Source organism: Corvus hawaiiensis, chromosome 4, assembly GCF_020740725.1.
Source record: "Corvus hawaiiensis isolate bCorHaw1 chromosome 4, bCorHaw1.pri.cur, whole genome shotgun sequence".
In the NCBI taxonomy this organism is placed as follows: domain Eukaryota; kingdom Metazoa; phylum Chordata; class Aves; order Passeriformes; family Corvidae; genus Corvus; species Corvus hawaiiensis.
Genome location: NC_063216.1, coordinates 927,520 through 954,918, shown reverse-complemented (window position 1 = coordinate 954,918; position 27,399 = coordinate 927,520). Strand labels below are relative to the sequence as shown.

The 27,399-nt window shown below is 37.4% G+C and overlaps 1 protein-coding gene across 13 annotated transcripts in view; it reads right to left on the bottom strand.

Moving 5' to 3' along the window:
- Nucleotides 1-27,399, bottom strand: part of ERC1 (ELKS/RAB6-interacting/CAST family member 1) — a 283,730-nt gene that overhangs the window by 122,547 nt on the left and 133,784 nt on the right. For all 13 annotated transcript variants that reach the window (XM_048300324.1, XM_048300335.1, XM_048300327.1 and 10 more), the window contains one exon: nucleotides 13,666-13,801. In XM_048300324.1, coding sequence (XP_048156281.1) covers nucleotides 13,666-13,801 — 136 coding nt within the window. The remainder of the gene's footprint in view (nucleotides 1-13,665; nucleotides 13,802-27,399) is intronic.

Below are 27,399 nucleotides of genomic sequence, written 5' to 3'. Positions count from 1 at the left end.
ATTATCACTCATAAGTGGAGAAATACCACTTACACTGATGAGACAATACTTTGACTTTTGAGGTTTTCAAGAATATACATCAGGTAAATGCTGAAGGCCAGAACACCATGGTAACAAAACCCAGTGGTAGTTATGACAGAATTTAACTCAAAAAGAGTGTTTGGGGTCCTTTTGCAACTCATCCAAAGCTACAGATGTCCACAGAAAATCGTTTAATTCATTACCATTTCCTGAAGAAAATGGCAATATAAAAAACCCCAAACCTCCAAAAACATACTTGCTTGAAAAGTGGAATGAAAGAAGAGTTTATAAACTCCTGAAGAAGTAAATACCTTTAGGGTAGTGTATAGCTTGGTACTAAGATGTAGCATAAACCCCAAATAAACACAGATCCAACACTAAAGACTCTGAATATAAGTAACAGAGGCAAACTACCATGTAAAGAACTGCTACTATATATACATTGCTGGGCAGGAACAAGCAGTAGAGTTACAACAACCACGGATGCTAATGCTGGCTGCATACAGCTGTCTCGGTGCTCTAAATTGGTAAAATTAAAAAACTAGTGTATTGGGGGTTATCTGTGATGGGGGAATAAATCTCTGGCTGTTAGGCAGAAGCTGAGTATATCCAAGTACCAGGTTTATGTGACATTCCTGTTTCTCACAGAGCGGGATGAAGAGGGCTTTTTTGTAAGCACAGCAACAGCATATGTAATTATCAGGAGTTGCTGAATGAAAGGAACAGTCTGAGAGCTACAAGGCACAAACTGCCAAGCAGGAGCTCCTTGATCAACATTTCCTCATCTTTGGAGATCAGACCTGAGATACACGATGATTATGTCATTAGAACAACATATGTCAGCATCTGGAGGATTGTATCTGCCAAATAAGACACATGGATTGGAACTGAAGCCTCACAAGTTCCATAAACACAGAAAAATAACTACAGGAGACTAAAGGAGAAGGACTGCAGTAGAAGAATTTATTTCCAATAGGAGTTGAGAGGGAAGTGCAACCAAAGCTGGCCACAGCACCACATATGCTGTATTGAAAACATGAGGAACAATAGAAGGTGATGAGTACATTCTTCTGAGAATACTACAATGGGAAAAGAGAATATGTGTACATCCAGAGTATGTGTGCACTTGTGGATCATCAGTTCCAGAGAGAACAAAAATATATTTACAGTAAGAAGAAAAAATGGATAAATATTATTTCTAGGCATGATAGATTTAATATAACCAGCCCATTAAAATTAGCATGGTGAAAAAAACTGTACAGAAGCCAACAGATTATGAGAAATGGCCAGTGAAATTTTCTTTTTAAATAGAAAAGTAGAAAATAGAATGGTGTTTCAACTACACTGTCCCTTGAGTATTGTGTCAACTATACTGTCCCTTGAGAATACTCAAGAGTGATGCAGGACTATGAATGATGCTGCCAACAAAAATATGTGCTCTTCTATACATGGGAAGGATGCACACTAAAATATATGTACATGGGAAAAAAACCACCCAAACCCATAAAAGTTGGGAAAGAAATGTATCAACTCTAGTGATAGAGTGCAATTGACAATAACCAGATAGATACAAATTACTATCAACAGATCTAATTTAAACGAAAGGAAAATGAAATGGAAAGGAAAAAAAACTTAGCGAAAACTTAATGAAAATAGAGGCTTAATTTTTCATTGTCTTTTTCTTAGATACACATAAAAGCCTTAATAAAACTCGTGCATATTGCTATTATTGCTTGACAATTGCTAAATTGTATACAAAAATGTGTTTATAAGTCCAGCCATTCACACTTTTTTCTTTCAAGATATTTTACGTCTGACCACCCAGGTGCATTACTTTCCAAAAGTATTTCCAGAACATGCAGCACTTTTGTTCAACATCAGGAGCAAAGTGAAATACCCAGGGCCTGAGGTAACGATAAGAAAGGATCCTAATCAATACTATTTGAAGGAGAACAGGAAGAAGGAGAAGAAAAGGACAGTTCTAGACCATTACACAGGCCCAGAAAGGGAAAGGCAGAAGTGGTTATTCCTGTGGGAAGCTGGCAATGTCCTTTCCTGACAGCTGCCGTCTCTTTGACACTTCTTTCCTGCTGTTGTAAGCTTGGTGCTCCCAACACAGCAATCCGTTATGAATCTGGGGCTTGTACAGGCACTTCTCATTAGCAACAGCCCAGATAGACCCAAGCACCCTGCCAATACTAACAACCAGGTTTACCATTTAGCAGCTGCACGGGGTGCCAGCAGTTTTAACACTTCGCTCTGGCTGTTGAAAATTACCACATTTGTAGTTTTTAAAACCTAGAGGGACAACGTTTCTATCAAACCACAGCAGGTCACTGCATGGACTACTGAAATGGGACCCAAAGCTGACAATGCAGCTGTGAAAATGATCTGAAGTGAGCAAAAGCAATAGATATCTCTAATTGTTATGGGCCTTTGTGGGTTTTTTTGTTTATCTGGTTTGTCTTCTTTTTTCTGGGGATGCGTGTGGTGTTTTTTGGAGAGGCTAATTGGAGAAATGCAACTGTACCAAGATTTTTTCTTCACTCATAAATCAATACTATGACTCAAGGCTCCTAAATTGATACAGGATTACAGAAAAAACCAGCAGCAGTTCTAACTAACTGCACTATTAACGAAAAGCTCAAACCCATGTGTTATTCCCTTGATACAGCCTTATTTGCCTGAACTCTCTTTGTAAATGTCAGTCCTGTCATCATCATTGTACTAATATATCACAAGTCATAAGGCCTACCTTTCTTTGCTCATTTTCAATCCTTTAGCAAAAAAAAACCATCAGTGCAGCATGCATAGATAGCTTAAAAAACCACTTCTCTTGTTTTCCCTCTTTTTCATAGCTGAATATATGCCAAAAACTGCTACTGATAAAAACACCACTGAGGAAATGCTTACTGAGCAGTTGATCCCATCAAATCTCTTCCATTCTCTCAGTTTTGAAGGGAATTCCTGCAACCATCTCTGGTTTTTGATTTTAGCCTCTGATGCCTTTTTCTTGATGTTCATCATAGTAGAACAGCTTTTGTATTTGTGCTATGAACTGCTTCCTTTAAAGCAACCATCTGTAGAGATCCCATTGCTAACCACTAACCATTTTATTTAAGCTAAAAACATCCTATTCTTAATTTCACTCCATGCAGACATCCTCCTTTCTCCACATCTTCAAACTAGAGATCATTAAAACAATTTCCCATCAGAATTAAATTATCACTGTTTTTACACGCCATGCAGAAATACCCCAATGCACCCACAATCCCCCTGAAAGTCAGACACATCAAGTGAAGGTAATTTCAAGGAAAAGATCTGCCTTGGTACAACATGGACTCAGCTACTAACCAGAAATAGAAATATTAATTTAGGGAAATGCTTGGCTTAAAATATCAAAACTGTTCTCACTATCTTTACAAGCAAATGCACAATCAGCTGTACCACTTAAGGATACACCTGAAGACAGGAAATATGACTTGTATACAGTAACAGAAACTTATTCTAGGTTCAGCAAGGAAGGACCAAGGAGAATGGAATGACTTAGGTGTGCAGCAGCAGTGAATTCATCTGTCTGTATGGAAAACCTATTAGATACAATTGATGAGAATAGAATAATGTAAAAATTGTAAAAATGTAAAAATTGGACAGCTAAATAATAATGAGTTTAAAAATACTGGAATAAGGTGTTTGAAAATAAAAGCTTCTCATTTGTGTATCTGAAGCATTACACTGACAGTAGCTTTAAACAGGCAACTTAGTATCATAACATTCATAAAAATCACCACTAAAATTAACTGACTTAAAACCCAAAAGAATGAGAAAATGGAAACACTTCACATTCTGAGAGATTCTCACTTCTTTGTATGAAAATTCCAACTGTTTCTATAAAAGCCTGAACTAGTTCAGAGGAATGAGAAAAACAGTTTTTGTTTTCCTTTAGCCCTAAATATTCCAAAATGATCCTCTATTATTTTCAGTATGCAAAGCTGGAAAAATTACTCCCTGGCTCTTGTCTTCACTCACTGCTTTTCCATGTTCAAGTATTTAATTTTATTTCATATCTGTTTGAACAGAAGCCTGTCCATATGTTTACTACTTTCTTCCTTGCCTTTCCCTTTCCCACGTTTGCCACACCCTTTTCTGTGGTGGATGGTTGGCATCACTGCACGTTACTGACAAGGGGAATGCACTGCTGATGCACACAGTGGCACAGCAGCATTTTCTGGTTTGCTGTTTCATACTTCTTAAATGGTTTTTAATAGCTCTTCTAACCAATAACATTTTTCATAAAACTATTTATTCTAATCCTATTCTATGGTAACAGAGCTAAAAAGAACCCATCATTGTGCACATATATTTAAGATTGTTTCTCCTGACATGTATAAATAAATAAATACTTATGCCGAATTTCACCTTCTCTTTTCCCCATGGGTTCCAGTTATGAGATACTTGTGCAGCTATATAGGTTATCTTTCATTTAAGCATCCTGAATAAATCAATAAATATAATTTGGAATTGTACAAAAATTTAGTCTGATTTACAGAAAATATTACATCTGCCATTTTTTAGCTAGATTTATCACCTCAGCACAAAACAATAACTGTTTCATAGCATTGGGACATAAAGACAGATGCACTTAAAATGCAAAAGAAAATGTTTCCAGTTTAAGAATACTCAATAGTTCTTCAAAAGGACGATGAGGGGGTGACTGGCAGGCAGAAAGAAGTTGTGCTCTAGAAGGACATGGATGCCTGTTGTTGAGACACCGTGTTCCTTCAACTTTTATTGCCTTGCTTTTCATGCCCTTTCCTTGCTTTGGAAAATCATCTGACCCCAATGATATCAAAATGCAGGAAGAATTCAAACGCAAGCAACAAAACCAACATAATGTTCTAAAGTGAATTTGTTGATGAATTTTAACTGACTACAGACATCTTCTAGAATGTCAATAACATCCTCCTTTAGTCCTCAGTAATAGACTAAATGATACCAGTATAGTTAAGTTTTCCCCATGCCTGCATTGAGGTCTGAGTGCACATCAAACCAAATGAAGGAGGTGAAAGGACTGGTGCTGACTTTCAGTATGTTACAACCTTCTGTCAGTTCTGAACACAATTTGCAGCCTAAGTCTCAATTCCAGTCTATATTTGCACATCACAGTAAGGGCAGTTGTTCTGATATATCCTAAGAATCTGTAAATTTTAGCCAAAGAGAAAAATTTAATAGGAAAGTGCTAATTAAAGACAGAATAGTCTGATTGCTATACAGAAAAAGAAAAAAGAGTAGTTTAAGGGTGACATCAATTTGGGCAGCTTAGTAAGCAAGATTAAGGAAAAATACGGATTTAGAATGAAATTAATTAGGTTTAGTACTATTCGAAATGAATTAGAGGAAATATTTTAAGGAAATGCTTGAGCATTTGTTCTCACAGCATAGAAAAAAAAATCCATGCGTATTATTTTTTAAAAATAAGTTCTGAATTCTGTCTGAGGTCCCCATCATCACCCCATCTCCCTTTCTTCTTCTATTGTGCAAAAGAAGAATAAAACAAAATAGCAATTTTATTAAACAATGAGACTATGAAATGAGCCATGGCAATTGGGCATTTTTATTCTTGGAGAGAAATGAGTTAGAAACCACTTTCAACACAGCAAGCAAAAAAAAAAGCTTATGAGAGAGGCAGGAAAAAAAATCAAGAAAAAGAAAAAAATGCAAATTTATTACCATTTCTCAGGCTCATGAAATAAGACACCAAAATGAAAAGAGAGCTGTTCTTCCCCTTCAATGTGCTCCTATTGTTTTGCTTAAATCTGGCCCTCAATGTTTTCTGCTCTCAGGGGAGATCTCCTCACAGGAACCACACCACGTTGTCAACAGATACATTAATCTCTCTGACAGTTTTTAGGAAAGCAGTTTGAACTCAGATACTAATCTTGGGGAAAAAAGCCTATGCAAAAAACATCCAGCGGTTTAGGTTGTTGGCACACATTCAGCTGTCCAGTCCTCACTGTACTTAGTTTCTGGCATATCATAAAGGGTACCAACCCTTGCCTTTGCCAAACAGCCAAGAGCACAAATAGCAGGTTTCATCTTCCATGGACACATAATGTTTCTGCAGAAAAGACTGGGTGAAAGTGTGTCTGGGGAATAATAGTCCTGATGGATCACACAAAAATGTTAGGATGTAGGGAGTCTTCTTTCCTCTATTAAAAACTCTCAGGCCACATGATGGCTTTCTCTCACTACAAATCTCAATTTGCAGTTAAAGGAAATACTGGGATAATTGGGAGATTGCCTAATGCTAGTTGTAAATAGTGACTTCCACGAAATTTTTCCAGCTGTCTGTTCAAAACTGTAGAGCATTTTTACTTTATATAAGAAGACAAAGTCAAATGGTTCATCTTTTTTAAAGATGTGAAAGCAATGAATTCATCTAACCTGCACATAATAAATGTATGGTAAACTAAACTAAACCATAAAGTGAAAACTGATAGAGCAGATGGCTAAGTGTCTATCCAGGGAAATGCTTCTCCAACAGTCGGGGCCCTTCAAGCTTCCTTCCTAAATGTTATGGTAACAAGTACTCTGAATGGAGCACTCTCTCCTGGTGAGACACAAGAAAAGGTAATTCCTTAACTATGGATTTAATGTCATAAACATCAATTATGTAGAATGACAGATTCTGTCTCTATAAGAACTGCCATATTAAATTAAGAACAAGGTCATGTATTTATTGTGATACTCTATTTTAGATTAAAAAGCTGCATCTTCTTTCTACAATTCGTATAGCCACAGAGAAATCTGTTTCTGAGACAAATCATTTTCCATGTTCAAAAGCGTATGTTTTTTGTTGGTGCTTCAGCATGCAACATTTCACACATGAGCAAAAATAAAGTTAGGTAGACCTTGCAAATATTCATCAGAAAAATGGCTTCAATAAAACTGGAGACACTACTGTCCCCACAGTTTGCTCATGGCTCACAGCCCACATTGTAAGAATGTTAACGCACCAAAACCTAACAGATCCAAGAAAACTAAGAAATGAGAGAGGTAAATTTACACTTTTTTAATAGTCACCCCTACTACCATATACTTTGTATGCAGTTGTTTGGAGAAAGAGGGATCAGATTTCTATAAGGAAAACTTGGAAACTGGTATTAGAAACAGACCCAGGTAAATAATCTTTAGTTTTAATGTGTATGAAAGCTCGTCTTGATGAGCTTCCTTTAAGTAAATGGAGAATTACTGTCTTGCCAAGTCCACCAGGCACACGTGTAAAAGCATAAGAGATAAAAAGCACTGATCTCTCTAGGAACAGGACGTCAGCTGAGCAGATGCTGCAGGGCTTCTTGTTTGTCAAGATGCTTCTCTTACCTTGCTGAGCTTACTTTCTGGCAATCTGTTATTAAATCTTCATACCCTTTCTTGAAATCCACATTGTACTTTATCATTTCAAAAGAGACAAGAGGAGAAACCCTTTTTGTAAGATAGAAACTCATTTTTATGTGCACTACTGTCTTGCTGGGATGGAAATCCAACGTGCAATTTTTACATGAAAATATAATGTCACAATAGTGCTATTTCATATCATGCACTGATTTCTAGCACTGTGCAGTATTCCTCCATTGTCCAATGAACTTTTCAGTCCTGTTTCTATGTCACTGAACGATAAAAATGATTAAGGCATTAACACGGTGAAAATGTCTAAGCCCTTCTTCAGTTAGAGAGCATTACAAATGAAGAATATCTGAGTCTTGTCTATAATTACTGTATTATTTCACACATATATAATGAAGTATGAAGTGAGGTGTCTATTCAGCATTCATGCATTATCTATGCCATAAAAGTAGGTGCATCCAGAAATGCTTAATTATGATTTTTTAATTCCCAAAAAAGGGCTACGATTCAAATTAATTCCTCCTCACCTCCCCTCAAGAAACTTCCCCTCACCCTAAGTGACAAAAAGTGTAGCTAAAAGGTCATAATTTTTGGAACTTCTCCCAGACATCCAGGAAAGATAAGAAAAAGCTCTCTTGACAGAGGGTTATGACATGATCAGAACAAGAGCTAGCTTTTCTCGAAGCATCTGCCAGGGTTAAATATGTGCCTATATCTACACTAACTGCAACACACTGTGCTGAAAATCACAACCCTCCAAATACATACAGAAATGAAAAGTTTGTGGAACACTGTATTTTCTGTAATGTATCGTAAAAGCTGATGGAAATGAAAATTCCTACTGGAATATTACATCACTAATGAATCATGATGCATACTGATGTCTCTACTGCATATGTATATCCTGTTTTGTAATGCACAGCCAGCTGTCACAGAATCTGAGAGAAAGAGCTGGCGGGTAAGTGATCCCAAAACCACCTATTGGCTACCACTGCCCAAATAAAATAGGAGGAAAAATTTGCATACAATTATTCTATTTAGATTTTTATGAGGTATGCTTGTTCTTTAGAGCCTGCGTTTGTTCATACTTGCTGCATTTTCACTAACAAAAGTCCTACATAACACTGAGAGACAGACAGTAAAACACTGATCCACGTTACCTCAGAGCCACGTTTGGCTTAATTATTGAGAACATGTAACAATATTAAGCTTCATCCCATTTGGTAACTGACAAAAAGCACTCATCCTTTCAAAAAGCACTAAAACATTTCTTTACAAAGGAATTGCAAAGTGAATTGGTATCCTTTCAGTGATTGATGCCATGAGCTCTGTCCTGGATGACAGGATGAGGATGACCTAGAACTGAATGTAGCCTTAAGTGAAATTACAGCCACTTGCGTAAGTGCTAATGGCACCCGGTCAGGCCCACAGAATACTAACACCTCCAAGGCTGGGCAGCATGGAGAATTACCCAGGGACAGCGAGGCCAAAACCTCTCCATGATGTAATTAATGTCTAAAAAGGACTGGGAGAGGAAGAGAGAGAAAAAGAACATTTCAACCTGAGTAATTCCCAAAGGTGCATCTGAGCTCAGTGAGCAGATACGTGTTTGACGTGTCAGACTGTTCTCTGGAAAAACTCCTGCAGATGCAAGATGGCACTAAAGAATAGATTTCTGCCAGGCTGAAACGGAGTAGCTGACAGCTTCCTGGGCTGCAATATGTTGAACTGTACACTCCACTCATCTGGCAGGCAAGGCTGGAATCTGATATGGCAGTGGTCTACATGGAAGAGAATTAGCCCAGAACTCTGCACTTGAAAGTCACTTTTCCCAGGAAAACACCTAACATATTTAACTAGCATAACCAATCTGCTTCAAATTTGATGATGCCTAGAAAGTTATCGAGAAGATCTTGAGCTTTAAGCTTGGAAAGGTTTACTTTAACCGTTTCTTCTGAAGTTTAGTTCTCACTGTCCAAAAGCAAGTTCAGAGATTGGTTAGGAAAGCATAATCTTGCTTTACTAATAGCCAAAAGAGAACAAAACATAATTTTCATTATGGCATAGTATTACTGTCAAGAGATGGGATGAAAAAACTTCATCCACCCCACCTTCAAGATCCAATCATAGCACATCAAGAGGAAATTCTTCAGTAATTTAAGACCAGATGTACCGGGCTCCACTTGGGTTATCAGGTTTTTGAGTGTTGAGACTGGCTGTGTGCATACCAAACAGTTAACCAGAACAGACTATTTCAGCTGGAAGGGACCTGCAGCAACCACCCAGTCCAACCTCCTGGCCCATTCAGGGCTGGCTAAAGTTAAAGCACGTTGTTAAGGGCATTGCCCAAATGCCTCTTAAACACTTGGCAGGCTTGGGACATTGTGGCTGATATTTAATGAATATAGAAGGTTCATTTGATGAGAAGGTACTTGCTGATCTATTTATTTCATTGAGCTTTGCCTGGATCACTGTAAAAATATTATTGAACATAAAGTTGCATATTTGTTTAGGTTAAAAGTAGAGTTCTTTCCACTGAAAGGACAGGTTTTTTTCCAATATGATAAAAGAAATACACTATCACAAGAAACAAACAGCATATACTTGCATCTACAATTCATGGATTAGGAATATACATTAAATTACCTAAATGTGGATGTGGAAAAAGAAAAAAAGAGCTAGTAAGTTTACTTGCTTTCTACAGTAGCTCATTAAAGCACTCAATTATATCTTACACATCATCTGGACATATAGTTTGTCAGCAGCAATTAGAGATTGATGGGTACCTGCTGCAACACAGATTCAACAGTACACAAATCCACACCACAGATATTCTGAAAAGTCTGGAAAAACTCTGGAAGACGCTAGAGTGATAGAATTAGAAAATATGCATACTTCCTTTCAGAAGAATTATCTGAAAGTGTCCTACTTCCTTCAGCTTGAAATATCCATTCAAATATAATGAAGTTTCAGTAAACATTACCTTTCGAGGACTAAACAGCATATCAATTATTTTTCACAATAGCCAAGCTTTAGTTACTTCAAGCAAAAATTTTCTACTCCAGCCCAACAGTTTGTTTGGTTTTTTATCCTGCTTATAGACCAGACACTAGTTAACCTCTCAGATCTCTGGAGAGCTGTGGTTTAAGGGAGCCCAGGAGGAAAAGACAAATTTGGAAAGCCATTTATCCATCTCCCTAGAATTGAGACATTATGGTTTTCATTCTTCCCTCACTCCCCAAAATACCAAATTTCCATCATCAGAGCTCTGTGAATAAATGAACATTTTGTTACTGGACTCAGGAAGAAAGAAACCACAGGCCTGTTAGGGACAGAGAGGAGAGGAGGGCACTGTGTGCTTGGGAGCGTGTTTATTTGACTGGATTGCAGACGGTCAACCGAAGAACATGCACATCATATATTTTTAAGCATTTCATAATGTCTTATTATTAATCCCAGCCAAAACCACCAAGACCAAAATTATCTGAAATTGGTGCTTGTGTGTCCTGACCCCAAAGCCAACAATGGTTGCATAAAAAAAATGTTAAAAATCTACAGTCCTCTCAGGTTTAATTTTTTTAATCTATTACAAGGCAGTGCCCTTTAAGAGTCTAGAGAGAAGACAGGTCTCCACAACTAACAAATTGAAATGTGGTCCTGGGTAAATTTTACTTCCAGGAAACCAAAATGTTGCAGTCCTTGAGAGAGAGAGGCTACAAGCAGAGGGCTCTTCTAAAGGAAGGAGCTTTTATTGAACCTGTCACTTGTCATTAAACACTCCATATTTTACCTTAGCCTGATATTTTCATTAGAGCATACAGACCTTTTTCATCTGTGAATGAAAGCATTCCCTTCAGCCTTGTGCTGAATATGGGGAAAGGCTCTCTAAAATCGAGCCCACCCAAACAGGACAATTATGTTCACAAAAGCAGGAAAAGCACTAGGGAAACTCAAATAAAATTAATACCATGATAACTTGCACATTTCAGTGTTGACTATCACATCACACTTCAATCTTAAATTATTTCAAGCATTTAGTAATGTCTGTTTTCAATGTCAGAAAAACTTGCATGTAATTATATAGAAAACAACAGACATCAGTGCAGAATAAAACACAACATAAGCAAAGTGCAAAAAAGTATGTACTGCTCTATAGAGATCTCTAGTTGGAAAACCTGAATGGAAAAAGGTGAAGACATCCCTGCTATTCATATTTTTATATCTATGCTCTCGCAACTGCTTAAAACACTTTATAAGTAAAGAACTGGATAAGAAATTGCAAGGGCAGCTATACATCCTTAAAGAACTCTGATGTAAAGCAGCACCATTTTTTTCCACCTAATTTCTGAGCAAAAGCTGCCTCACTGATCCCATCAAATCTGTACCATCCTTGACATACCAAAAACTTAAATAGTTTAAACAGGACTTAAAAGTTTTCAGTAACTGAAATATCACTCTGTTCACTGCTATGCAGTACAAACATTTTACAGAATTTACTGTTTCTTAAAAAAAAAAAAAAAGAAAAGTGGTTTCAGTATGCAAATAGAAGCTGAGAGAAAACAAATTTCAGGCTTTTTTCAGTGTATTACGTATGTGAAGAAGATAGGAAAATGAAAAGGGAAAGAATAATTGGGGCAGGGGGGAAGGGGAAAGCCAGGAAAGGAAGCCATCCCTTTTAAAATCTGGAAGTGCTACATAAAAACAAAGATGATGGTCTGATGGAACGGTGTCATTCAATAAATCCACCATCCACGTAACTGCAAGGCAAATATCAAGTACCAGCTGTGTTTTCAAACTTGAAATACAGACTTACTCAAATGCAGATTAGAAATCTAACCAAATATTGTAGTAGTTTTAGGAATTTTTAAAGACATTTCATTAATAGCAGGAGGATTGTGTTATTTAAACTTAGCTGCCACATAACGAGAGCCTTGTGAATTGCCATAGCATTACAGCCACAAAACCTATTAGCAGACGTAGAAATCCCACATTCCCCCCTTTTATAAAGGGCTGCAGTTATGAAATCATTTTCGTACACTTGGAAGTTAACTATTTCAGTGCCCTGTACATACAGGACTGGAGCTGATGGGGAAAACCACAAAATGGTGCATCTGAGAGCATTCCACATGGACACATATTTCTGTGGTTCTTTCAGAGTTTTAGCTGAAAACATCCCCCCAGCATCCCACAGAATAAAGTAAAGGAGTATCTGTTTGAATTAAGGAGAGAATTTATCTTTACTAGTGAACTCTTAGGATGTATTCTGTGTCTTCATGGTAGATGTATTAAGATACGTGGCTGGTAAAAAGAAACAGGATTGAACCTAGGATAACAAAGGAAAACACCAAAGAAAGGCTTGCTCTTTAAAGATTTACAAAATGAAAGACTACAGGGTTGGGTACTGTTACCATGTTTATTTTCACTCACCAAAAAGAAAGTTACTTTTGTAAATTAAAGAAAACACAGTCAAAATGTCTATTATCTCCACACTTAGCATCATGGTATCTTTGCTTTGCTTCACGCCAATAGCTTAATATTTTTATGACAGCAATTGAAAACTTACCGTTTGATAAACCCCCTGCAGCTGATCTCAACACACAGCACTCTGAGAAGTATTTTACTTGCTTTTATACCAGTGGCTTTCTTATGCCTGGGCAGATTTGAGGGGACCAGATAACTCCATGGGGCAGCAGCATGATCATTTCAGAAATAAAGCCAACTGACTAGTAAGCATACCAAGAATTCATGAGGTAGAGCAAACAAGGAATGACTACACATAGAAAGCATGGTCCTGCAGTTACCCCACAACAATTCCAGCTGACTCTAAGAATACTTACTTGGTTATCTTTCATTTACTGAAGAAAAGACACCAGTGTAAGGTAAAACCAGCTGGGAAAATACACAAAACAGCTAAAGAAAAAGTCTGTTAGAAGAGCAGAGAAGAAAGAAATGTCACACCAATCTCAATACAGAATTGATATAATTATTTCAACGATGCACTTCATAACCAAGTTGGCAGTTAAAAGTATTTTTTCCTCTTATGGAAATTGAGTAAGATATGAAGGCAGTTGAGAGAGACTGCTTTCTCTGAAGTGCTGCAGGATAGATGTGTCCTTTTAAACAATCAGTAACAAATTTCTTAGGTAACAGCTATGAAAACAGATCAGGAGGTAGAGCAGAGAGCCAGGCAGATAAGCCTGCCTGATTGTCCTAATTGCATTAATTCAATTCCCAGCTTACCTGAAGCTGTTGGGAGCTGTCATTAAGGTTATCCTCTCGTCTCCTGGCCTCCTCCAGCATCTGCGCACTCTTCTTTTTCTCCACTTGCTCTTTGTGCTTCAGATTTGCTACTTTCTTATTTTGATCTTTAACTTGCCTGCAAAAGAGAAGAGCGCTCAGAGCGCGGTCCGGAGCCACTTCCCGTCAGCCCCGGCGCTGGGCAGCTGGGCCAGGGAACAGTGGAGTGCCACCCCTTCCTTTGCAGAAGGTCACCAGCACCAAACTCATCCTCAAGCATTGCCCTCAAGTGTTAATTCAGCTAAAAGGATGCTTCATTTTGCTCATTACTGTTAACACAATCGAGGAAATTTCTGAAACAAAAGCATTCATTTTTATTTGGCATAAACTATAAATCAAAAGATGCCACCTGTCCTCTTCTAACTGGAGAAGAAAACTCTTCTCTGTTCACACACACACATACACGTGCACACATAAAACCACACACATCTAATAACCTTTTGCTTTGGGTACCACTGTATCTAATGTGAGGAAAACAGGAGAAGCAAAACTATGACTTGAACCTAGAGGATTACCTACAAGAATTAGGCAATCTGTTTTCAGAAGTAAAACACTTTCTTTTCAACCTCAAGATCTACCTGTTTTCTTGATATTTTGAGGGATTTCCTATCCTTTCTTTTTATAGAAGCAAGACACAACAAGTAAGAACAAACTGTTTCAGAAAGCGTGCATAATTTCCTTTTCACTTGCATCTATGGACTATTTTTGATGATTCTGGCAGCTACCGCTGCCTGCAGAGAAGGGTTTGGCCTTTCAGGGCATTAAGACACATGGAGTATTGAATCTAATTACAGACTCTTTAATCTCAGCCTCCTGACCACAGAGAGCTTGAGTCTAAACTTTTAGTCCAATCAAAACAAAACAGGCTAGCTTTGCTTCCTCAGCCCTTTTCTCCATAATTATATCTGGAATTTGGATTTTGGAATAAAAGACAGATTCTTTGGTTGCAAGATTTCCCCAAAACATCATGCAAGTAGTAGAGACGGCTCTTTAATTTACTGTTTAGAAAACAGAATGATATACCAGCTTCAGATCTGGTATGTTATCCACACAGACAGGGAAGAATGTCTCTTCTGTATTTCAGAAACACTTTTACAACAGATCACAAACAACCCTTCTTTAATATTTTCTTCAGAACTCATAACAAAAGCATGATCAAGAACATATCTCTTTGTGATATATTTATATTCAAATTATGTGGCATATGACCAGTCAGTGTTTTGAGTTCCTCCAAAAATACGCAGGCTCAGCTCTGAGCTCTGCCTTTTCCAATGTAAGCCAACCGAGGCTGGGAAAATTGTGAAGACAGCGAATTTTCCTTGGTGCTAAAACAAACTATTAGGGTGAAAAAGTGCTGATGGCCTCTGGAGACCAATAAAGAAGGAAAGTCCTTTTCTGATGATGTTAAAAAATTATTGGCATACTTAACTACCCTGTCCAAAAGTTACAGCTGATTTGAGTCAGGATGCTTTTCAAACACAACCAGTATAATTGTTGAGTTATTCTAACCCAGTGCTGCACACTGGCAGTGGGCGCACTGCCCAGTTTGAAAGCAGACTTGCTCAGTAATTAAACAACTTATTGGAAATATTATGTTGGCACCAACTCAGCTTGTACGATACATGGTTCTATCTGTCCAATAAAATAAACACAGAAAGTACAGCTAAGTCAAGGCAGAAAATGAAAATATGTCAGCCCAACACATTCAATTCCATATGAGAATTTTTACTCAACTGTTAAATCAAAATTAGAGGAATTAAGTATTTTTTTATAAACTTGCAAAGCTAGATTCACATATTGGGAAACTGATCTTTATTGCTATAACGTACTAGTTGGATAAGGACAACAATGTTAATAAAGCCACAACTCTCATCAAAATATGTCAGAAATAGGTAATCTCCTGCATGGTCCAAAATGTTTTCAAACAAAATATGCAGTTCCAATAAAAGGAGTAATTATAAGGATATGGGCTATTGACAACCCTCTTCTCATGTCTGAACCAAAATAAATTACATTCTAATATATTAGGTAGATGTTTTGAGACAAAGAGAAGCTTTACTGAAGTTAAAAGATGGAAGTCTGGAAATTACCTAGTGCTTGTAATACTGAGATCAATCTGCAAGACACAACTATCCCTCCATATCCTTGATGTCGAAAAGGAACAAAAGTTGGGCCATAAACCTTTGAAATGATATAGTTATCTTTGGCATTAACTACAATTTCCCCAGCTGTTTAATTCTGTAAAACTGAGGTCACACGAAACTCCAAATCTATAAAACCAAAAAGACTTGGAGTCACTTGATACATAAAAACACATCTCATCTCAATGTCTGTGGTACCAAATGAAAATTCTCACTTTTACACAACCACATGCAGATAATCATGTAAAAGGTTCAGCATATACAACTCCACAGACCTTTAATGTTTGCACCATGAAAGTTCTGTGAAACTCTGAAGACGTCATACTGTGGTTCAGTAAAGAATGCTCTTCCTTCTCTGCCAGATAACTTTCAGTTTTCAAAGCCAGTCAGAGAATCATCTTTTATAGATGCAAATAATCTTTAAAAATATTTAAATACATACTCATATTTTTAATATCAAGAGACCTCAAAAGCTTGCTTAATATTCACTGCTCAGTAGTAAGACATTCACTGCTCAGTAAGACATTCACTCACAATTCTGTTGCTATTTTAAACACTGCAATACTACTGATGATAGTCACAGAACAACTTCATCTTCACACCACCACTGCACAATGTGTGCAGAATTGGCCCACATACTCAACTGGAACAATAAAATAAAATACAGTAAGTATGTGTCTTAAGTGAGCGTGCTGCAACTGAAACATTTTATGAGGAGACAGTCAAGAGGAAAAGTTTTCATAATATATATGCACAAGGAAGCTAATTAGGAAGGAAGAAACAGAAAGAAAGAAACAAAGCTCTGCAACTCCCTCCCTCCCTCCTCAGCTTCATTTTGTAAGCTTAATGTTCTTAAAACTGTCTTGAATGCAACTGCACATATATAGAGCATATATCCCTATCAAAGGGGCACTAAAGTTTTAAAGAAATCCTTAATCTCTAAGAGAATTTTTACTGAAACTGAAAAAACCTCCACAAGATTAAAGATAGTAAAAAAAGAATGAATTATGGACAATGATGGCAAAAGCTTAGAGGTTTATGAATGTTTTCTAGAAAGCACTACTGTTTGCACATATAGCAACTGACCAAATACCAATTTGCAACGTGCATGTGGGATTCTCACCATAAAATAAAGAGCTAATGAACTTCTGAGAGATACAGTGCATTAAACATTACCATAAGCACACATTCCTACACAAACATCTTTGCAAGACGGAACTACAAAGAGAGAAAGAATTCTGGTGATACTAAAAAAAGCTGGAGAGCCGGTTCACGTTCAGTGAGATAAAGCTTTAAATAAGAGACCAAATGGAACCAGCAGAAACAACAAAACTAACAAAAGAAGAAGTACCTCATCCCAGAAGATGTTTATTCTCACCGTCACCTCAAATCAAATAATAAAAAATGTTATAGTCATATATAAAAGAAGAAAAATCTAATGAGAATGTTTATGTTGAATTACAGTGAAAAATCCCACTTCTTTTGGAAATAACAATTTCTTTTGCACTTTTAATAGCAATTTTAAGATAACCATCTTTTTTTGAGGCCCAGCTCCTAAAATATTTTGCCCTCAAAAGTGAAAACTCTCTTCCATTATTTCGAATTTTTCTCCATTTCACGGTATGTCACATCAAGTACTGTTACAGTGGAATATATTAGATAAAAGGAAGTAGAATCAAATTCAGGCTTCGAATTTAAAAATATAAACCCCAAAGTCTTTCAACTAAAGACAGGCCAAGATTTTCAGAATTAATCATTTCACATCCTTTGATTTTGGGTGCCCAATTTAAGCCATGTGCCTGATGAAAAAATCCCCTAAGATTTCCTAATCAGGAGACTGAAACCTGAAATATCTATGGCTTTACTCTTTCTTTAAGGAAACAAAGCTGCATCACTTTAAAAAAGCCAGACCTTTCCACTTCTCTGTGAAATTGTTGAATTTCCAGTGCTGAAATATAGCCCAACATCATGGGGAGACTAAAGTCAAACAATCACAATAAGCAATAAAAAATTCCAAACTAGAAGATTTCACATTTTAGAATTATTTCAAAACAGGAAGACAAATAGAAACAATAGAAGACCAGTGGACCATCAGGCATTCCTGAAAAGTGGCAAGGCACTTTGCTACCCATCAGTCTTTGGGAAGATTTTTCCTCCCTCAGGAGACCAACTGCTACATAGGCCCTTTTATTTATTAAGGCTTTTATGAATTTTTTTTTTGTGTACTAATGTCAATACTTTTTTCATTTTGACACTAATCTCATTATCTGTTACTGTAATGCACATCAGCATACATACAGCTGCTAATTCTCTCCTCGTATGGATTTTCATGCTACACACTAATGTAATGCAAGCTATTATCTGCATCTCGTTATCTTTTCTGACATAACTTCAGATGTTATTCTTGTAAAATAGAAGCTGCTAAAATGTTAACTGAAAATATGAATAAGTTAATGTGAATTTTTATGATATATTTTAACGTACTTTTCCTTCACATCTACGTGGCTAACACACAACAGTGTTTTTAGAATAATCCGGGTTAAGTAAACATTTAGAATGCTTTTGAACCACCACAAAAGCTTCCCTGCAATATAAAGTACACACACAGGCTGTATTTCACACAATGAATCACACACTAGGAACAAACATGCAGATCTTGTACACTGCTATAGAAACAGCCTGCTTTACTCATCTGACTTAGGCACTCAGAAATATTTCCTGTGTGTCTGTCAGCCATGTCAGAAGGATTGCTGAGCTCGAGCCTTCATTGCTGTAGCATTACCACCACCCACAGGACACTCCACTGTTGCTGCAGCTACTAATCCTGATGGACAGATGAACTTCTGATGCGTTAAAGAACACTTTGCTTCTCAACATGAGTTAAACTGATAAAATAGTCAACATGACTGAAAAAACCTGCATGGAAAACTGGACGCAACGAACTAATATGTTGCTTAGTTTGGAATTGCCAATGTACCTTGTGTTATGAAATACTAGATTCTACAATGTATAGTATAGAATTATAGAATATTTCAAGTTGGCAGGGACCCATTAGGATCATCGAGTCCAACTCCCTGCTTGTTGCAGGACTACCTAAAACTAAACCATATGACTGAGAGCATTGTCCAGACACGCCTTCAACTCTGTCAGGCTTGGAGCTGTGACCACTTCTCTGTTCCAGTGCCCTCATGGCGAGGAGCCTGTTCCTAATGTCCAATCTGAAATTGCTCTGATGCAACTTCATTCCTTTTCCTCACGTCCTATCACTGGTCCCCAGAGATAGATCAGCACCTACCCTCCACTGCCCTCCTTGAGGATGGTGCTATCATTGCCTAAGATATCCAAGCGTTTTGTAGTCCTGAGAGGCACAGAGAAGTGTCCAACTTAGCACATTTACCCCAAAATTTCCTTCGTCACTTCTTTATTTTTAAGGTCTGCACCCACAAAATATTTTAGCTGGCCATATCCTTAACCATAACATCTGAATTTAAAAGATCATGAATACAGTAACATAGCTGTGTTGTCTGGGGTTTTTTGTTTTGTTTGGGGTTTTTTTGTAGTTTTGGTACACAAAGAAAATTATTTACATCTGTGGCACATAGCAGAAGGAAAGCGAGGAAAACGTCTTCCCAAAAATGCTACTTTGTTTTGAAAATAAGAAAAAAGCCTGTTCTGAAAGGTTTTGATTTGGCTTTTAGTTGCTCAAAACTCACTTCACCTTAGTTAGGGTTAGTCACCACATCATGGAGAATAATGGCAGTGTTTGGAAAGCTCAATTGCTTAACCTAAAGAAAAAGAAAGTGATGATAGGAAGATAAATAAGCAATGAAGGAAACAGGACTGACCACATCACACAGCCCCATCACCACAGCCGGGTGTGTGATTGACAGTCAAAGGAAAGTTGCCAAAGGTTGAACAGAGTTCTTCATCTAATGCATTCAAAAATTAGGATCAGGGGAATTACACACTGCTGAAGATCTACACAGAATTTAGTATGACTGGGTCAGGGTTTTTTTTAAGAACTGGAAGTGTTATCTGGGCCTTTTCCTTTGCTTTGTTTGGCTGTATGTAGCAGTTCCAGCTTCTCAACTGGTTTGTCACTGCCCTTCAACATGATAACAAGATCAAAAATGGTGCATTAAATTCCTAACTAAAAGAAACAATAATTGCACTATGCTTCACAAACTTGGTTTAATATTACCACCTCTGTTGCACATTGCATCCAAGCTAAAAGACAAATCACCACACTTAAACCGTCCTTGTTCAACTGCACAGCACTCAACTACCTCTTGTGCCTGTGAATGCCTCCCAAAACCTCTCATCATTTTGTTACACTGTTCCTTGCTGTTCTGCACCACTTATATGACAAGGTAAGGAATGCCAATGAAAATATTAACAGATCCTGAAAATTTAACTGGGCTGCTGCATGTGAGTCAAATCGTCCCATGGTGGCTTTAAGAGATGGGGGTGGACTTCATTTCCTGAGGCTAGGAAACTTTGATTTCTAAAAACAAAGTGTGTGTTCAGGTCAGCACTGGAGGAGGCAAAGGATGAAGGCTGTGGGAAACTAGCTTGCCCCAAATTTTAGGAACAGGAGCCCAAGAGTGTCTGAATCAAGAGGTGTTAAAGTCAAGACTTCAAGCTGATCTCTACTTCACATGGATCACTGTCTTTCTTCAGTGGTAACAATTATTTGCATGATATCAATGCACATTTCCTGATGCAATCAGCCCATCAGCTAACACACCTCTCCCTGTAGCTAAAACAACACTAAGGTGTTCTTCCAGAAACAGCTGATGGGAAGATAAGAGATAGGGGAGCACACACCATATGAATCTAGAAACTCAATGTAATAAAAAAATGCTATCCAAACCCTCCTATAATTTAGAAACACCTCAGAAAAGAAACACATCACCTGACTCATTAGCAACAGATTAAATTTACTGGTGGCACAAGTTATTAATGCTACATGGAATGTTTCATGAGGGAATAAAAAAACCAACACCAGAAATAACCAGGGTGCTCTCCAGTCACGAGACAGTAGCCCAGCTACATACAGTGGCGAAGTCAAATGCTGCTGTCTTGGTATTCTCAAAAAAAAAAGTAAGTAAAGAAAAATTTCCTCAACCAACTGGCTAAAATTGAGGGATTATAAGCAGAGGTTAAACAAAGTGTCTTTGTTTTAGTGCAACAAGTCCACATCAAATTAAGCAAACTACAGGTTTGCTTTCAGACAGGGCCAAGTACAAGAAGACACTCTAAACACTTCTGGTAAACATCTATAGCACCTCATGTTTTCATTAATCTCTTATTACAGTTTTGTAGATAAAATCCTTTTCATCTATTCGTCTAGCTAATGTGCAGCTAAATAAAAGACTAATAAAATTAATGTGCAGCTTCCCAACTACTTAAATTCTCAGCACCTATTCCTAGGAAGCAAGTTCTGTGATGAAAATAATGAATACATTACCATAATTTCATAACTGGTGTAAAATTTTAAATCAGACTTCAGAGATTAAATATGAAATTAATTATATGTCAGGTTTGATAACTATTTTTGAAAGCTGACAGCAATTGAACTAGAAAAGAAACCTTTAACCTTAAAGCCTTTCAACTTTTAGTTTTTATTGTCGCTAGGAACATTAAAAATACAAACTTCAGGTGAACTCTGAAATAAGCCTGTAACACAGTGGTATGGGTGTTCCTTTGTTAAGAAAAACAGTAATACTTTAAGGCCCTTAATTAAAGGATTCAGTAGTTCAACAAATAAGTTTGTTCTGTTGTATTTTTTTTCCTGCTTTTGTTAATTGAGCAAACAGATGCAAAGCCAAAAATGACATTTATAAAATGGCTGATTAGGCTTTGGTGTGGATTCCTTCCCCCTGCAACATGCTGGGTTAGTTGAATTTGGCCCTAACAGTGTGGGAAGAAGTCCCAAAGGTGCTGTTCTCTTTAACTCCAGCTCACAAACCAACTGCCCTGTGAACAGATCACACACAGCCAGCCACTCTCTGCTCAAGAGACCTGCACCATTTGGCTGAAAAAAGCTTTTCTAAACAGCAATAAAATCTTCCTTATGAATGGCATTTTACTGCGGTTTCAGAGGGTATTTTTGTGATATAAGAGAACACGTCTTTTTTAACTGCAGTCCCACTAGCCAGAAGAGAAAACAATCACAATAGAGCAGTTGTTTTCGTTCAGATGGGCAAGCAATCTTTTAATTCCTTCTAGAACAATATGTGATACAAACAATAATTAAAACAAAAATCAAATGTAAAAATTAGCCATTGAAACCAAACAAAAAATTAAATATAATGTAAGGAGAAGAAAATTTTAAAAGCAAAGCATTTAAGAGCCATGCTAGAGTAGCTTGAAACATCTATCCATATGTAAACAAGCTATGAAAAGTCCTTTCTAAAAATTTGAAGGAATTTGGGATAACACTTGAACATTATTATTCTGTCACCTTGATAACCATATGTTAAAGAATCAAGATATGTCTCACACATTTAAGCTGACAATTACTGAAAATCCAGTCTTCAGCAAGAAGTATTAAAGCAAGCAGTTGCCAAGGACAAAGACCAAAGCACAATGGATGTAGTAACTCAGTGGAAGAGGATTTCTGATAAGAAGATATACATGCACAAGAACATTCAGAGTCTTGCTCTTAGGGAAAGATGTAAGGAAGTGATGCTATCAGGACCATTCTGAAATAATGTAAACCTGTCCATTTGAGGGCCAAAAACTGGATGACTTTACGTCACTGAGATGCCCAAATAAAAATCTGATATAATTTATCTTATCTACTTAAAAGCAAAATTGTTTTCAAGACGAATTTTTCTAAAAGATTCTCTACACAGATGTGAACTGAAAAGTGTTTACTCTGTTAGCTGCAAGGAAGTTGCAGGAAATCTGATCCAAAGCTGGCCATTCCCAGAGACTATATTGGGAAAAGTACCCAAAAGGATGGGGTTGATTGCAAAGCCCTGTTATCACACTCATCAAACTGTGATGTGTGCTACAGCATCTCCATTACCATGAGAATGAATCTGAGATGGGAGGGACACGGCTCTATTTTGGAATCCACTGGTGAGACCAATTTCTGGTAGCGAATGCAGACCACAAAGACTCTCAGAACAGCATGTCTGGCATATTTCTTTCGGGTGCTTAGCAAACATTTATTAAGAGATATCTCCTCTTCTGAAATACATTCTGAATCACTGCCTGTGACAGCCCACATCGGGTTTGTACGAAGAGTGCCTACTGAGATGATTAGTTACAGACTTTTGACTGCCTGGCAAATGGGGGACAGCAGCATTATTTGTAATAAATATCCCACACACAGGGCTGCACAGCCTGTCTGAACAGTGCAGATGGTTTAGTCCCTCCTCCTCTGATACAGCTGTAACACTGTATTTTCAGTCTGGCACACAGGAGAACACAGCCAGGAATATTCTGCCAGTTAAGTGAACATCACTGGGGTTCTGGAGAACTCAGTGAGTGTTGAAAAGCAACGTTTATGAGTCTCTCTTCACTGGAGGTTTCTCTAACAGCCCTGGTAAGCCATGGACAAGGTTACTGCCTTATGCATTTGAGGAGGGATTTCTACCATTCCACAGCATGTGGATCTGACACAGAACAAGTATGTCCATGAGTATTATGAATACATACTTTAATTTTTAACATGTTATGAAGGAACACATCGGAAAAAAAACCTCCAGTGACAAGATGCCCCATGTGTCAGATATCTGAAATATACTCTCACTGATAGCCTCAGAGATCATAAGCTTGGCTAATTAAATTAGCTCTAGTTTGGAATGTGTACTCAGAAAGATAAATTCTTTATCTAGGCAGTTACACTACTCCATTGAACTACTTTTTATTTGGTGACCTTGAGGCAAATGAGGCAAAATTAAGATTTTGATTGAGCTGATCTCCCTATCAGGGCCACTGCCTTGATGCAGGATGTCACTGAGACATTTTCTGCCTCCCTTCAGTGAACTGATTTTCCAAGTAGTAATTGAGGAACACTCTCTAATCAGGAAATATCAGCAAACAACAGCCTTTGCTGTCAAGGAGAATATTACTAACACAAATAGAATATATTTTCTATAAATAATCTATCTTTTTATATGAAGGCATACATTGGAGGTTGAAAGACATAAACAGTGTTGAAAATCTAAGTCATATTAATGAGGCTATGGTCAAAACAAGATACAGAAAGACAACAGGAGCTTTCCAGTCCGGTCCTACTTAGAAATAAAATTTCTCTACCTCTAATTCAAGAAACAACTATTCCAAGATGCAGAAGAAAACACACAACATAATCCTTCCTCTGTGGAATTTTCAAGAAATCAAATGAAATCCCTTTGAAGGTGGTGTTGGGTTTCTTCTTATTGATTGCTTTCTGCTTGTACACACTGGTGTAAAGAAGTTAATAGTGTACAGACCCTTTAAACTAATTTAAAAATTTTAAAGCCATGCAGCTTTAAATCAAACTCACCATGGCTCAAAATTAGAATTTCCTCACAGATATTGGCTAACTAGTAAGAGGTATTTATATCTATTTAAAAAAATGATAAAGAGAGAAAAACAGACATGGGGAAGATTATACCCATCATGAAAAAGAACTAGGAATTCATACCTGCTCCTGAAATTGGGAATAGTATGTGTTTACCCCTTCTATTTAACTTTAGAATAATATTCCAAATGTTTGGCTTTTGTTCACAGTATAGGGTTTTTGCCCAAGTTACAATAATGTCTGAAGTCTGAAGCCCTTAAAAATAGAAAGCAGACTCCTTCAGCTGTATTTCAGCTGTCATTTGTTCATGTGATCCAAGCATATTAAGAAAGAACATGGAAATAAGCAGTCAAAGGAAACAAACTGTCAGAAACTGTGAGCCATGCCCCCACTCTCTGAGCACACATCTGCATATTCCATATTTAAATGGGAAACCTGTGCTGAAAGCAGGAGATACAAGAAAGGGAAGTAGGCATGCCATGAACTAAGGAGAGAAAACATACAGCTATTTGCATTTCTCTAATAACCTTTGTATAATGCCACTGCATGGTGCCTACAAAAGCTCTCCCTGTTGCTTATGCTGTGGGGAACAGTCCCCTTAATTGGGACATATGATCATGAAATATTTCCTTTAAGAAGAAATGGCATTAAATGTTGCAGTTCTATATAAGTGTTCTACTCCAAATACAACAGGAAAATCCATTATTTCCACATTCGAAGTCAGTGGCCACTTTTGCAGTATAAAGTGTCATTTTGCAGTATCCTAATAAAGTTTTTACTATCAACTTCATTTAATGCTTTCTCCCATTTTTCTGCCATACAGGGCAGCCTTAAAGTAAATGATAAAAAGAAAAAAAATGAGCAAGAGGAGCAAGTGCTAAAAGAAAAGACAATTCACAAAGATTTGAGGCATCAATCCTTTAAAATATGCTGACGTCCTCAATAGTGAAAATGTGTTTGCTCTTATGTATTTTACATATATTGCTAGGAGTTAGTAATTTAAAAACCCATTTCTAAGCTGTTTATTACTAAGTGAAATTGCTAACATATTCTGCTGATTGATTTACAGAAGTGAAAAATTACACACTGAAAAGTGAATGTGTATATCTATCTAGTAGTTGATTTTAAGTTAAGAACATTAATAAATTTGGTACAATTACCTGAGAATTCAGGGGCATCCTGCAAAATCAAGAAACCTACCATCAGGAAACTCAGAATACACTTGTTTTAAAACACTGCAGACTAATGGAACTAAAGTGAAAATAAATTCAGACTATTACAGAGTAAGGCAAGCTTAGGAAAAGATCCAAGGATGAACACATTATTGGTGCTCCTGAAAGAATGCATGTTCAAAGGTACAGCACACCCACTGAAGTAAGGTAAGAGTCCTTATCCTTACAGATACTGGTAGGGTAAGGTTGCATTAGGTCACCTCTCTTTTAGTTCCAAGCATGTGGGACTTCTTTAAACATGGCATGAGCAACTCAGGACTCTAAAAAACTTAGGGCTGAGCAATACAGGAGAGGAGGAACTAGTAGGAAAGGAGCCTCACTTTTCTGTTGGGTTGGCACCTTTTGCTTTCGTTGTCAAGGCTGGCCCTGAGCAGTCCATCTTGGCAACTGCTACTTGCTGGCAGCTGTAATTTCTAGGATGAAACTAAGCTCTTGTGCATTCACAGGGAGCATTTTGCAACTTGAGTTTGCAATTCTTGCTCACTTTTGGTTTTGTATAAAAAGAATTACATTACTTGTAATGGTAAGGTTCATTCCAAAATGCTTTAAGGAAGGATGCTGGAACTGAGTAATTCCAACCCCACCACCACCCCAAAACTACCAACATGCTTGATCCCAATTTCTATCAAATCTGTTCAGTCTTGTAAATAGATACATAGGAATGTTCCCTGTAAAAGCACTTCACATTGAACTGAGTATGCTGGTCACTAAAGGGATAGCAGGCACTTTACCCCATGGAGATCGGAGTTAATTACTCAGCCATGAACAGAAAGTGACAAGTGGAAACATTCTGTTCTCTAAGGAAGTAAAAATACCCCATTTCTTTTAATTAAGAAGAATAGCCTATCTGCTGGATGAGCAGAAATTAAGTAAATTACTGAGAGCTTGATTAAATCTGTCTGAATTGCCTGGGGTACTTCAAGAAGACTATCTAGAAAAGCAGACATATTCCAGTGTGAAAGGGCCCTCTATTGTTCACAGATGAAGAACATGTTATGCAGAAGAAGGGAATACTTGAAAACACCACCCTGAAAGAACAATGAAATGGAAGAGAGCCATAGAAGAGAAAGGGGGGAAAAAAGAGCTTCCTAATTTAATTATAGCCTAAAAATGTTAAGCATGTTTTTATATCTTGCAATATCTCTAATAATCTACTTGGGATTTCATGGATAAGAAATTTTGTTTTCATTTTACAGTAAAGTGATTAAGAATGATTTCAAATTAATCGACCGATAGCTGTTCACTGAATCTATAAACTGTATGACTGTAATAAATATCTATGCTTATCTAAGGTATTTTTCATCCAAAAGATGAGGAATTATTTGCAGAGATGATGCATAGGCCTGTTAGGGAAGCTGGTTTCACAGGAATGAGGACAGCAAATATTAGCTAAGTGGCCAGTGAAGTAATGCTCTCAACTGATCAGTAAAGTAGTGAAAGGCACATCTGAATCACGATCGAATGCCCTCATCTGAGGCACACCTTGTGTGCAGGTCAGAAATGGAACTTGAACTTCACAAGTAACACAAGAACAAAAGGTTCCAGTTCAGGCACTGGCGCAGACTCAACACATGAAGAGTAACTTCCCGGCCAGCTGAAAATCTCACAGCAGAAAAATGCTGTCTCAACAAGTGAGCTGAGAAGAAAATGCAGGGTCAACCATGCTCTATTTTATTTGCCCAGAGCCTGAGCAAGATAAAGGATGTGACAAAAAGGGATGTGAAAACTGCAAATGGAAAATGGTTCTTTCAGCCCCAATGATGAGACATAAGAGCAAACCTGG